Raw genomic sequence first — 15,075 nt, forward strand, 5'->3', positions numbered from 1 at the left:
TGGGCGGTTCGACCCAAGGCCGGACCAAGTGGTCACGCCCGAGCCAGATACGCGAAACACTAAAGTCACGTGTATCGCTCTTCTAGTTTCAAGACGTTTTTCGTTCGTTTGTGGAGACCCGAGAGTAAGACGAAGAAGAAGAAGAAGAAGAAGAAGAAGAAGAAGAAGAAGAAGAAGAAGAAGAAGAAGAAGAAGAAGAAAATAGCTAAAAGGGCGCAAAAGCGGTGCCTCTGACGCGTCCATCTACGCTTGACATTAGTGTGATTGCTTTAGTTAAAGTGGGGACACCAAGATTATTTTAGTGATATTTTGTGCTTGATCAGAGAAAATTGAGTGCGGAGAGTTTTCGGCAGTGTTTCAGAACTCTGTAATCGAGTAGTACATGTTTAGAAGAAGTTGCCTTAAACCCTTCCATCAAGGTGGGAATCAAGGTGTGAGGAGGATTGGAGAAGACTTATGATTTGTGTGTGGGCAGGCACGGTGTGGGAGGCAGGTGCCCGTGCGGTGACCGTCCAGCACGCTCGTGCGAGAGTCTTTCGGCATGCGCCTTGGCTCGAGTCGGGCCCATATTGGTTGGGCCTTCCGTCTTTGGCGTAGAATTTCTCACAATTTTCGTGAGGAAATTTAATTCCTTTCGATTTTCTGAGAACGACAAATAACAATAAATAGCTGCCAAATATGTGTTCTCGGTGAGTTCTTGAGTTTCAGTCGTCAACTGATGAGATTATTTCTTTAGTCTGTGTCTCATTGTTTTCTTATTTGACTAGTTGTGTAGTGTCGCCAACTCTTCGTTATTTTAGATTATGCTCGATGAGTTACGTTCTTAAATAATAAAAACTCATTCTTCTTAACTATGGATCATCAGGTCTTCATGTTGCTTGGATGTATCTTGCAGCTAGTCACTCCAATTAAATATGTTGTTAAATAAGATGTGATATATATATATATATATATATATATATATGTATATATATATATATATCACAACAAATTAGTTATATTTCTAGTTAATTTTAAGGTGTTAGTCAAAATTTTATTTTATTAAAAAAATAATTCATCAGGACTAATTAAATTTAATTTTTAGTTAATTAATTTATTATAGATCTAACAGATTAATTTTTTTAATAAAATCAAATTTTGAATATATATTTTTTTTAAATGATGGGTTATTGGATTATTGACCTAATTATATATTATTCTTTGTAATGGTGTGTTGTGCTTGTAATATAGAAAATAACTTCCGTGTGTAACGGGTTGTAGAACCAACCAATGTTAGTCATGGAAATTATTTTAATGCATGAGATACTGAAAAAATTATATTTTAAGTACTGTTATTTATTTTTTTTTCCCTTTTATAAAAAAAGTCCTCCTTAAATGATATATATATATATATATATATATATATATATATATATATATATATTATTCTTTGTAATGGTGTGTTGTGCTTGCAATATAGAAAAATAACTTCCGTGTGTAACGGATTGTAGAACCAACCAATGTTAGTCATGGAAATTATTTTAATGCATGACTCATGAGATACTGAAAAAATTATATTTTAACTACTGTTATTTATTTTTTCCTTTTATCAAAAAATCCTCCTTAAATGATATATTTAAAAACTGTACACAAGGCATTATATTTAGGCCTAATTATATTACGAGAAAACCTATATTGACTTTTATTTTTCCCTCTCTCTCTCTCACACTCTTCCTCGTGGAAGTTGTTCAAGTAGTTCCAATGACTCCGTCCAAGTCTACTCACCCTCTCTCTCTCTCTCTCTCTCTCTAACCTGTCGTTTCCTTTACGTCACAGACTTAAAAAAAGAGGAAGTTAAACCTCACTCACTCTTATTTTAAGACAACGCAAAAATATTCTCTCTCCTCTCTCATTCCGAACTAAACCGTCTCTCTTTTTCTCTCCTCTCCACCTGTTGACCGTTGCAAAGTCATATCGGAGACACGTCTAGGGTGTTGGGAGAAAACCCATCGACAGAAGAGAAAACACAGGGCTTAGAGAGCGAGAAGATCCAAAAAGCTTGCATGGCTATTTTGACGATGACGATGAGAAATAAGCTTGTAGCGATGTCTCTGGTTCTGATTATATCAGCTCTGGTGAACGACAACGTAGTTGAAGGAGGGTTCATCGTGGAGACAGAAAGTATAAAAGTACTGTCTCCGATGAGCCTGAGATCGAAGCATGACGGTTCTATAGGGAACTTTGGAGTTCCAGACTATGGAGGATATATTATTGGCTCTGTCGTTTATCCAGATAAAGGCTCGTTTGCTTGTGAGGCCTTTCCTGGAGATAAGCCGCTTAAAGCTAAATCTCCTAGGCCATCCATCGTTCTTCTTGATCGTGGAGGTACACTTCTCTCTCTCTGTTTTTTATTGTTAAAATTATTATTAGATTGTTAGAAGCAGAGACTTCATATTTATAAGTGGACTTGTTTTTGTTGAGTCAATTCATTTATAGGTTTATTTCAATCTTCACAAGTTTCTTTCTCTCATTTTTCCTTTCCAGCCTTTTCGTTTTAGACTAGGATGATCAATTATGCTTCTAATTGCTAGATATAGTGGGGAAAATTGTGGTTTATTTCTCGTGTTATTTATTGATGACGACGCTTGTGTATCCCTTTCTGGTAGCTAGCTCTTAAAGTTGTTGTACATCATTGGTCTGGTCATGGCTTTTTATCTATTCATTCAGTTTTAATTACACGTAATTCGTATATCGTACTTGCCATTAATGGAATGCTAAAAGAAGAACTGACAGATTCCCTACTGAAGAAGAAAAAATAAGCAAGAAACAATTTCACCAAAGAGTTCTTAATTTGATCTCTCAATCATAGAATTACAATAATTTCGTAAACTTGGTTAAAAAAAAAAAATAAAAAAAATAAAAAAAAAATCCACGATTGACAGCACAGTTTTAATCACTTTTCTTCAACTATACTGCTTTCACTTAAAGCAAAAGCTTTTTCTTGTTATGCTTGCCTCACAAGATTAGTTGGATCATGAGCAGTATACGGGCGCTTTTAGTTAAATTATACTTTACCTTACCTTTTTAATAGTAAATCACAGCACCTAAGCTAAATTTTTTTTTAATCTTATATTAGTGTAGAATTATTGTAAAATATTACGGTGCACGAGTAGAATTCGAAAACGTTTCCAAAATGATAGAAAATATAATTGATGAACTTGTCTATATATTGTGGTATACTTGATAGAACTTGTATGGGTTTGGGGTTATTAGATTGCTACTTTGCGCTGAAAGTGTGGAACGCGCAAGAGGCGGGTGCGGCGGCGGTGCTGGTGAGCGACAACAAAGAAGAGCCGCTTCTGACGATGGACTCGCCGGAGGAGAGCTCCGACGCGGAAGGCTTCATCGAGCGGATCAACATCCCGTCGGCGCTCATCAAGAAGTCGTTCGGCGACGCCATCAAGAAGGCCATCGCGAGCGGCAACGACGTTGTCGTGAAGCTCGACTGGCGCGAGGCCGTCCCCCACCCGGACGCCCGCGTCGAGTACCAGCTCTGGACCAACAGCAACGACGAGTGCGGGTCCCGCTGCGACGAGCAGACCCGCTTCGTGTCCGACTTCCGCGGCCACGCCCAGATCCTCGAGAAGCGCGGCTACGCCCTCTTCACGCCCCACTACATCACTTGGTTCTGTCCTTTGCCTTTCGTCCACAGCGCTCAGTGCCGGTCCCAGTGCATCAACCGGGGCCGTTACTGCGCCCCCGACCCCGAGAAGGACTTCGGCCGCGGCTACGAGGGCAAAGACGTCGTCTTCGAGAATCTCAGGCAGCTCTGCGTCCACAGGGTCGGCAACGAGACCGGTCGCCCTTGGGTCTGGTGGGACTACGTCACCGACTTCCATGTCCGCTGCTCCATGAAGGACAAAACTTATACAAAAGAATGCGCCGAGGATATCATGAAGTCCCTCGGTACGTAGTGTATGACTCTCCGCTCTAGCTTTTCTTAATTAGCTCTTGTCCGTTTGACCATGTCGTGTTTTCCGTGCTTTTCCAGACTTGCCCGTTGATAAAGTTAAGAGTTGTATGGGTGATCCCGAAGCGGATGTCGAAAACGAAGTGCTGAAAAACGAGCAACTAGTTCAGGTGATTACGATTTCAACAATGTTGCAGTTTTTAGGAAATCGTGTACCTTACGTCATCAATAACCAGTCGGATTATCTAGGTCGGCAAAGGATCTCGCGGCGACGTTACCATCTTGCCAACATTGGTCATTAATGATGTTCAGTACCGAGGTTTGCCTTTTTGTTCATCTTCGTAAAAACGTATATTCTTTTGAGCCCACTTATCTTGGTGAAGTTCTTATATTTTCTAGTTGTTTTTAGGAAAATTGGAGAGGGCCTCTGTGCTGAAAGCTATATGCTCAGGATTTGAGGAGAAAAGTGAACCACCAATCTGTTTGAATGAAGGTGGATACTGTTTTTTATGCCATCTCACTCGTATCGTTTTTTTTAACATCTTGATGTAGCATTATTAAGCAAATTGTCTTGGACCGTATTTATATATACTTTTGTATTATAAACCAGCTATTGAGACAAATGAATGCCTTGAGAGGAATGGTGGTTGTTGGCAGGATAAACACGCTAATATAACTGCTTGCAAGGTATGTAGAAAGCTTTGATCGTTTGGATTCTTAACTCATATAACCAAATATATAGTTGAATTTCGTATTTATACTTTCTAAGCATTTTTCTCCCACTCTTTCTCGGTTACTTCAGGACACATTTCGCGGAAGACTTTGCGAGTGCCCTGTTGTAGATGGTGTACAGTATAGGGGTGATGGTTACTCCTCTTGTCAAGGTATGCTCATTTTTTTTTATAAGAGCTGAACATATATATAGGATTCGAATTCTGCATAATTTTGTGATCAAGAAAGTCCAAAAACAAGAGTGAAATATAGTGCCTTTTATTGGGTCTTTACCAGCTTATGGACCCGCAAGATGTGCAATGGACAATGGAGGATGTTGGTCAGAAACAAAGAAGGGACTAACTTTCTCAGCTTGCTCAGTTCAGTGATCTCTACTCTCTATGATACTTAACTGATATGCTCTGTATTGTACTTCTTATAACACTTCTGAGATCATAATGGATTTGTTCTGCCTGTTTTAGGACGCTGATTTATCTGGCTGCCGCTGCCCATCGGGGTTTCAAGGGGACGGTCATAAATGCGACGGTAATAGTGATTTCTAGAAAGTTCCATATCATATGTACAAAGCACTTGTTATATATATCGGAGCCCCCAAAGCTCAAACGAGCAGTGTTCCTAACATAATGGGATGTGGCCCAAATAATCACTATCATCTTTAGAGGGCATGTTAAATAGAAGTCTGTTTCTTTGATATATTTAACTAAACATTTTGCGTCGATCGGATTGTGCAATAGATATTGACGAGTGCAAGGAACGTAGCGCTTGTCAGTGCGAGAATTGCAGCTGTAAGAACAAGTGGGGAGGGTATGATTGCAAGTGCAAGGGAGACATGCTCTACATCAACGACCAAGACACTTGTATTGGTAACACCACACACTTTTCAACATGCCAATAATTCATTTTAAAACTTCTAATTTGCAGAGAACAGTCTTTTTTCCCCCTTAGTTGCATTTATAATAAGGAAACATTTGACAAGCAAAAACAAGAGGACCTTCGAAAACGACTTTTCAAAATCAACTTAATCCAACATCAATGTGGGGCATTATTTGAAGTTCCTTATCGATGATTGTCTTAACTGTTTATGCTATTTACGTCGTTTCTTGAAATTACTTCATTATTGAGAGTTGTGATGAATGCTTAATTGTTTGAATTTTCATGAGCAGAGCGACGTGGGTCGAAATTCGCATGGCTCCTAACTTTTATGGTTCTGGGGGGTATGGTGAGCGTGGGGCTCGGTGGTTACATATTTTACAAGTACAGGCTACGGGTATGTCCATAGACAACAAACAGGACTTTGTTTCGTGACCAATAATTATGTGCATCAGTGATTTAAATCCCGGCTTCTATTTTTGCAGTCATACATGGACTCGGAGATCATGGCCATTATGTCGCAGTACATGCCACTCGACAACCAACGTAACCAAGTCCAAACAATGGAAACCGAGCCATTACAACAAGGTTCGGTGTAACTACTAATTACTACACTAAAGGTAAGACTAGTTAGCTATATACACCTTCGAAGACCAACTCATGTGCTTTCTAAACTTTTCTTTATCTGCTTTTTTACTTTTATTTACAGAAACACGAGTCACTGATATATGCATGAAATAGATATACGTACAGAAAGTCCGTTCCATAGCTCTTGTGGATATCAGAGATTATTCCAGTCTTACCTGGAAGTACTTTATAGTCATGATTTGTGATGTTACTATCAAGATGAACTTGCTTCCGATACTTTTTCATTTTTGATAAAATTTCCGAGATGTAAATGATGGTCCGACGGGAAAAACAGAAAGTGACTGAATAAATCATAAATGGTCTGTAATATAAAAAGATCCATCTATACAACGAGCATTCATAATCTTCTCAATGCTGTATCTAGGTTTCACACGTAGTCAAAGAGGGGCAATGTAACAGAATAAGGAACATCTATATTACTTCTATAGTATGTTCGGTTTGGTTGGGTTCTTCGAAAAATTGCAAGCCCAATCGAATTTTTTATTTTGCTATCTCTATAATAAGTTATCAAAAATTAGGTAACTAGCTAACTAAAACGTTTGATATTGTTATCTAGCCACATTTCGTAAATAGAGATAAAGATGACGTGACATTCCTGATTTGTCATATTATTAAAATAAATAAATAAATGTGGGGTATTTACATCAATTTACGCGATCAATTTACGCGTGTAAATGCATGGATGTGACTATTTATCTAACATTTACGAAACGTTAGTTATATAGTAATGTGAAACTGTAAATATGGCTATATACCTAACAGACTCATAAGTTATTGGTGAAAATATAATATAGGTAAGTACATGGACGGAGTCAGTAATGTAAATTAGGGGGGCTAAAGTGTTGGATAAAGTTTAGGTGGCCTAAAGTTAAAAAAAAAAGTTTAGGAGGGGTTAATTTGCAACTGTTCAAGGTAAAATAATTAGCAAATTTTGAAAAATGGACAAAAATTGTAAAATAATAATAATAATAATAATAATAAATTGTTTGCTCCGGCTTCAGCCTTCTCTAGGCCCACTACGTCCATGGATAGGTATGAGGCCAGGTAGTGGTGAAAAATGTAAAAAATAAAAATAAAAAATAAGAGAATGAAAATGTATATATAAGATTCTCTCTGATAAATAAGATCATTAACCGACTTAAAACTCTATTTTTTAAATAATGAAATCACTTAAAACAATATAAAACTTAAAATTCTATTAACTATTATGAATTAATATATATATATATATATATATATATATATATATATATTATTTGATTATTGTACATCATTTGAAAAAATTTATATTAGCTTTCTTGTTCATGTCCGGCCCAAGAGAGGCCAAGATGAGCCACCCAAGGCCCTTTCAAATAAAGGCCCTAGATTTTAAAATATCTTATTCATATTCCGAAAATATCTTATTTTACAAAAAAAATTCAAAATTTATACTTTTTTAAAATACAAAACAACTATCTTATATTAAAAATATTTTGAGATAATACCTACATTTCATTCTTATTCTAATAATATATTACTTTATTCCAAAAATACTTTATTTCACAGTTTTTTCCTCTTATTTATACTTGTTTCAAGTGATTCAGAATCAAACAAAACTAATTAAAAATTTAAAAGAAACAAAGGTCAAAAACATTGAAAAAGATTATTAAATAATGAATAGGTACAGAAAAAAAAATCCAAGAAAAATTAAAAAAAAATTAAAAATGTCTTTTTTAAAATTCATATATCTGTTATTTTTATATTTTTTTAATTAATTTTGATAAGGTTATAAAAATGCTTTTTTTTTTGTCCCTTGCCATAATATACCCCCAATTTAGTCGAGCCGTTGATGCCCTGATTTATCTAATTTGTTCAGAGTTTTATTATATATTATGAATTAAGAAAAAAATTTATTTCTTTATTGCTATACATCATTTGAAAAAGTTTATATCAGCTCCCTGAAATTTAATTTCTAGCTTCGTCCATAAGTATAAAAAAAAAATCAGTTTGATTCCGGTTTGAACTTATTATAATACTAATTCGACAGAAGTATCATCAGCGTAATTATTTTAACTTATATTATGTCTTTTTTTACCCTTTAAGTAGAGAGAAACTAATAAATTTAATTTTTAAAAAGATAAACTATTACATTTCGTTACTGAATGTTTCAATTTTTTGTTTTAAAAAAAAATAGGGAGCCCAAGCTAAATAACAAAGTCAAACGTTGTAATTGTCAAAATAGCCAAGTTTTGGTTTATTTTTAATGTGTAGCCAATATACCACATTAACAGTTAAAAAATACAAATTTGTCCTTCATTTAAGTAATATCAAATCAAATTCCCGCGTCCAAAAAAAGAAACAAATAAAATTGGAAGCAATGAATGTCAACTAAAAAAATCCGCCGTGATAAATGCTGCGTATCTAAGAAATCTACCGCGATAAATGCCAACCAACACGCAACCACACCTACAACGCACGAGAAAAAATTCAAAAACAAAGTCAAACAAAAAAATTTGAAGCGAGACCGGCGATTGAAATTAACAGATATTAACATAAATTAACAGCAATTAACATAAATTAACAGGATTGAAATCGTTCCATACATGAATCAATGAGTGAAAAATCTTCAATCAAAGCTCTAAATAACAGCAATTAACAGGATTAAAATCGTTAACACCAGATCGTCAACAACAATTAACAAGAATTAACAGAAATTAACATGATTGAAAACAAGATCTTTAATTCCTGTACAAATATCAAACATAAAAACAGATAACAAAAACCTATAAGTCGTTCAATACCTGATTCAAACACCTGGGTGGACGACGGCGCGGCACCGGTGGCGCCGACGGCCACGGCGGGGGCAGGGGGAATGCGCTCTCCGGAAATCAAGATAAGTCTTCCCTTCTCATCGAGGTGGTGGGCTCGGGCGATGCTCCTCCGGGCGACTGGGCCTCACCCGGCGTGGCCGGCGGCGCGGCCGACCAGGCTCTGGAGGCAGCCGAGCCCGCCCAGGGCGTTGGCGGGCGGGATCGCCGAGGAGGGAGCCCCCAACCAGGATAGGCCCAGCGCTGGGACGGCTGGGACGCCGGCGAGCGAGGCCGGTGCTGCGCACGAGACGGGGCGCGCGAGACCGAGCGTTTGGCTGGGCGTGAGGGAAAAGTCTCTTCAAATCTGAACGTGTATATTTAAACGTGGAAATTCTGTTAAACAAGCATTTAAAGTGGATCATTGGTTGACTTTTTCATTTTGATTCTTTACGTTTATATAAAACCAACGTTAAAAAAAAAAAAAATAAGGGCATTTTAGGTAGAAAAAATACGTCTGATTTGCCAGCTCACCCATATTGGCTATTATGCAAAAGTTTCTCAAAGGTTGGCTATTTTGCAATCTAAACGTTTGGACATGGCTAGTTCGTCTAATTTTTCAAAAAAATATCATTATCGTTGTTGTCCCTTCTTCTCCTTCATTCTCTCTGCTTGCCTTCTTCCTTTCACATTCGTTCTTTCTTTTTTCTATTAACTCGTTATAATCTCTCAACACGTCCCTACTCTGACTACTCACTCATCGTCACATTTCTTTCATGCTCAACCTTATTGTGCTATGGCACCTCTTAGTGGCTCACCTTCATTGGCCTCTCCATCAAGTCTGAAGAGGTGTTAAATCTAATGTACATCACCACCAAGTCTAATGAAGCCTCCACGTTTGCCCCCGCTACTAATAATCAGGTGACTCAAGAAGAGGCCTGATGTTTGAAGATCAATCTTTTGTGATTTGTATTGATCATTCACATGAACCTCCTTTTCTTTTGGTATGTAATATATTTTTGTCTACTTCAGCAACTGTTATTGTATTTAGACTTGGTTCATGCTTATGCGATGCCATGTGTTTTGTGTGAAAGTATCATGGGGTTCCATCTCAAAACCAATTGATTATGAGAGGAGTAACTCATGACCTTTATAAGCTCTTGTTAGTTCCCATTCACTTTCGATGTGGGATTCCTAACACGCCCCCTCAAGATGGCGGCTCTTTGCGTTCGCTCATCTTGGGCCGAATCTCAACGATTGGATCGGATACCCGTTTGGGTTTAATGGGCTCTGATACCATGTGAAAGAACTCAAAGGAGAGATCTAAAGGAAAAAGGCGGGAGAGAATGAATTGTGTATTTCGAATTCTGTTTGGCTAATACAGAGACTCAGTCTTTTATACCCCAAGACAAACCAATAGGGAAAACTCAAATTGCCACGTAGGACATACACTTTTAATAACCAATAGAATGAAACAATTGCGCCACGCAGGACGTACACTCTAATATGAAAGAACTCAAAGGAGAGATCTAAAGGAAAAAGGCAGGAGAGAATGAATTGTGTATTTCGAATTCTGTTTGGCTAATACAGAGACTCAATCTTTTATACCCCAAGACTAACCAATAGGGAAAACTCAAGTTGTCACGTAGGACATACACTTTTAATAACCAATAGAATGAAACAATTGCGCCACGCAGGACGTACACTCTAATAGCCCCCCTCAAACTGATGTGCACGACTATAAGCGCTGAACCATCAGTTTGGAACGAAGCCGAGGAAAAGCAGAACTTGAGAGAGCCTTGGTCAGCACGTCAGCGATCTGGTCATGACCGGGAACGTGCTTGACCCGAAGAAGACCCTGAGCAACCTTCTCGCGGACAAAATACAGATCCATTTCCACGTGCTTGGTGCGGGCGTGAAGAACATGACTAGCGGAGTGCAACACAGCGGATTGGTTATCACACCACACGTCTGGTGGCCTGGATTGACAAACTCCTAGCTCACGAAGAAGAGCTGTGATCCAGGTGATTTCAGCCACGACAGAAGCAATGCTCTGAAACTCAGCATCAGTCGAGCTCCGTGAAATAGTATGCTGTTTCTTAGATGACCAAGTAACCAGACTCGAGCCAACGAACACACGAAACCCACTGGTTGAACGACGGTCATCTGGATCAGACCCCCAATCAGCATCAGCAAACCCAGTAACATTCATATGAGGTGAGTTCGGAACACACAACCCCATGTCCGCAGTTCCAGCTAGATAGCGAAGAATGCGCTTAGCGGCCTTCCAATGAGACTCCAGTGGCTTATGCATAAACTGACACACTTTGTTAACTGCAAAAGCTATCTCAGGCCTTGTTATCGTGGCATATTGCAAGGCACCAACAATACTACGATACAAGGTAGGATCAGTAATATGGTCACTTCCAAAAGCAGATAAGCATGTACCACTGGTCATTGGAGAAGACATAGGTTTTGCAAATTGCAGCTTAGCACGACATAGCAAATCATGAATGTACTTGGTTTGAGACAAAACCAAGCCAGTGGAGGTTTCAGAAACTTGAATTCCAAGAAAGTAACTTAGCTTGCCGAGATCTTTGAGGGCAAATAACGACCTGAGATTAGAGATCAGGAGTTCAACCTCAGACGAATTTGAGCCAGTGATGATGATATCATCCACATAGACCAGTAGAAAAATAGATGAACCACCAGAGTGCTTGAGAAAGAGTGAATGATCAGCCTTGGACACGGAGAACCCCAGATGAAGCAGAGCAGTCTGAAGTTTCTCATACCACACTCGAGGAGCTTGTTTGAGACCGTATAGAGACTTCTGATGTCGACACACATAACCAGGACATTGAGGATCAACAAACCCCGGTGGCTAACGCATATACACCTCATCATGAAGATCACCATTGAGAAATGCATTGTCTATGTCCAATTGGCGAAGAGACCAGTTCTGAGACACGGCCAAGGTAAGTAATACACGCACCGTGGTCTGCTTAATCACAGGACTAAAAGTCTCACTATAATCACAGCCAGCCTCTTGGCCACACCCCTGAGCCACCAAGCGAGCCTTAAGCTTGTTAAGAGAGCCATCAGGGTGTTCCTTGACCTTAAACACCCATTTACACCCGATGAATTTCTTATCAACTGGACAAGGAACCAAACGCCACGTGGAATTACGACGAAGAGCATCCAACTCAGTTGTCATGGCTGAGGTCCAACCTGAGCTTGAGAGAGCCTCCTTGACATTATAAGGCTCAAGCACTGAAGCAGTAAAAACCCGAGGCTTATGAATACCATGCTTGCTTCGTGTCATCATGCCATGCACATTGGTGGGCTCAGGTACACGTGGAACATTCTCATAAGAGGGCTCAGGTGAGGTAGGCAAAACTGATGATGGCGTGACCGCAACAGGTGAAGCAGCCTGTTCTTGAGACATATATACAATCTCATAATGTAAGTGCAGACCAACAGAATTATCAAGCACATTGGTCGACTCAAAACAGGAAGATACAAGAGGAATCTGAGTTGGACAAGAAGACTCGGGAATAGAAGAAGAAATAACCAAGTGTGAAGATGACTTAAAGGGAAAATGAGACTCATCAAATATGACATCACGAGAAATAAAGACACGTCCTGTTTTGGAAAGACACTTGTAACCACGATGATTCAAACTATAGCCAATAAACGTACACTCTTCAGACCTAAAATCAAGCTTGTGAGCATTATAAGGACGAGTGTTTGGAAAACAATCACAACCAAAGACACGTAGAAGAGCAAAGTTTGGCTTTGTCTTAGCAAACAGTTCAAGAGGTTTTTGAAGGACAGGAGTAGGTAAATGATTGTGAACATAGACAGTTGAACGAAAAGCCTTATCCCAAAATTCAAAAGGCATACCCGAATGAGCAAGAAGAGTAATGCCATTCTCTACAATATGTCGGTGTTTACGCTCAACTAAGCCATTTTTCTGATGAGTGTGAGGACACGAGATCCTATTACTGATACCGTGAGTCTCAAGAAATTTGGAAAAGGCACGAAACTCACCGCCACCATCAGATTGAATGGCTTTGATTTTCATACCAGTTTGTAATTCAACTTGATTTTTAAAGTTCACAAAAGTATGTAATGCCTCAGATTTTTGTTTTAACATGTAAATCCAAGTGAAACGAGAGTAGACATCAATAAACGTAATGTAATAACGATTTCCATTCTTTGAAATAGTATGAGCTGGTCTCCAAAGATCAGTATGAATGAGTTCAAGAGGAGACGAATACACAGTATTGGATTTATGGAAAGGAAACTTGTGAATTTTACCAAGACAACATAAAGAACAAACAGCAGACTCAGTCTTAGATTTTGAAGAGATATTACACAAAGAGAGGACAGTGTTGACAATCTTATTCGAAGGATGACCTAACCGAGCATGCCAAATATTTGGATCTCGAGACATGGAAGCCGAATTCACACAATGACTAGAAAACACACCAGACTGAGCCGGAACTACAGCCTGAAACGAAGAACGATCCGAGGAAGACTTCAAAAGAGACATTTGATTTGAGTAAAAAATGTAGAGATCATCTTTAACCTTTCCTTCCAAGAGAATTGTACGAGACTTCAGATCCTTAACAAGGCAAAACCAAGGATGAAATTCAAAAAAGACGTTATTATCAACACAAAATTTTCTCACACTGAGTAGATTTTTGGTAATCTCAGGAACATGTAGCAAATCAGAGAGAGACAATTTTCGAGAAGTAAAAGGAGAGACAACAAGAGTTTGACCAATATGCTCAATAGATAGACCCTTACCATTGCCAACGTGCACCTGATCAGGACCAAAGTAGTCGCTGTGATAAGCCAGATTTCCAACATCAGCGGTGACATGTGTAGTAGCTCCAGAATCAGGATACCAGTGAGGATCAGAATTATATGAGGATGGAGTAACCATCATTGCCATAGGATGAGATCCACGGCCTTGAAAACTCTGATAACCACCACGACCTCGAGAGAAACCTCCACGAGTAGAAGTCAGAGTTTGAGAGCGATAGGAATCATCAAACCTGTAATAACAGTCAAGAGCAGCATGACCAACACGTCCACACACTTGACATACAGGTCGACTTCCAGATCCACGGCCATAGCGACCACGTCCACGTCCATGACCTCTCTCAGTCGAATTGAAGGAGCTGAAGTTGGAGTGACTGGTGTTGTTGAAATTAGACGAAACCTGAGAATCAGTATTCTTCTTCTCCTGATTAATCGAGGCCACATTCACCGATTTCATAGCAGTAGAGTCAAGATCTCTGAGCCGACTTTCAACTCGAGCTTCCTGAGCAAGAAGAAGCGACTCAAATTCTTCAATATTGATCTCATCAGTCCGTGCTGTTGTAGTAAGCACAAATGTGTCATATTCGGCTGGTAGACCATCACAATTAGCATCCAAGTGACCTCCATCCCCTACATCGTGGCCAACAAGACTCAGAAGATCAATTAGGTTTCTGATTTTGAGCAAGAATTCATTCATCGAAAGTGAATTCTTCAGTAGTCGTTGGAGCTCTGTTTTGTACTGAGACACTTTCGCTCGAACTTGAGCGGCGAAATAAATCTCTAATGTATTCCAAACTTCAGCACTTGACTCGCACTTCATCGTTCTTCGTAGAACACTCTCAGTCATCGATGATAAGTGCCAGGAAACAAGAAGTTGATCTTGTTGTTCCCAGTCGTCAAACAGTGGATTGACTTTGCCGATCTGCTTGTCGGAGTCGGAGAGAAATTGCTGAGGAGGCGCTTTGGTGCTGAGAAGAAATCCATGGAGCTTGTAGCCTCTCACTGCTGCTAGAACTTGCTTTCGCCAGACGAGAAAATTCGTCACATCGAGCTTCACAGAAATAGCGTTATTGAACGCGATTGGAACGATTTTGGATCCAGTAGCCATGGGAGATTCAGCCTCAGTTTGTGCGGAAAAATTTTGCTCACTCATTTCAGCAACCTACTTGCTCTGATACCATGAAAGTATCATGGGGTTCCATCTCAAAACCAATTGGTAATGAGAGGAGTAACCCATGACCTTTATAAAGCTCTTGTTAG

At 39.1% G+C, this 15,075-nt stretch overlaps 1 protein-coding gene across 1 annotated transcript; it reads left to right on the forward strand.

The window, feature by feature from the left end:
- Positions 1-1,847: 1,847 nt before the first annotated feature.
- LOC149385120 (vacuolar-sorting receptor 7-like) lies at positions 1,848-6,529 on the forward strand. Its single transcript, XM_089625495.1, has 13 exons — positions 1,848-2,364; positions 3,253-3,945; positions 4,031-4,119; positions 4,199-4,268; positions 4,359-4,442; positions 4,560-4,636; positions 4,752-4,833; positions 4,958-5,040; positions 5,143-5,206; positions 5,416-5,544; positions 5,845-5,948; positions 6,037-6,171; positions 6,261-6,529. The coding sequence occupies exons 1-12, from the start codon at positions 2,043-2,045 to the stop codon at positions 6,148-6,150; spliced, it is 1,911 nt and encodes a 636-aa protein (XP_089481621.1). The 5' UTR covers positions 1,848-2,042; the 3' UTR covers positions 6,151-6,171; positions 6,261-6,529.
- Positions 6,530-15,075: the final 8,546 nt, after the last annotated feature.

The sequence above is a fragment of the Urtica dioica genome, chromosome 9, assembly GCF_054948205.1.
Source record: "Urtica dioica subsp. dioica isolate 48M chromosome 9, U.dioica_male_clone48M_v1_H2, whole genome shotgun sequence".
In the NCBI taxonomy this organism is placed as follows: Eukaryota; Viridiplantae; Streptophyta; class Magnoliopsida; order Rosales; family Urticaceae; genus Urtica; species Urtica dioica.

Excerpts from the sequence above, each read along its gene's own strand:
- LOC149385120 (XM_089625495.1), top strand. The coding sequence starts at position 2,043 with ATGGCTATTTTGACGATGACGATGAGAAATAAGCTTGTAGCGATGTCT. Across the intron at positions 4,443-4,559 it reads ACCAATCTGTTTGAATGAAG|CTATTGAGACAAATGAATGC; the intron begins GTGGATACTGTT and ends ATTATAAACCAG. Across the intron at positions 5,545-5,844 it reads CGACCAAGACACTTGTATTG|AGCGACGTGGGTCGAAATTC; the intron begins GTAACACCACAC and ends TTTCATGAGCAG.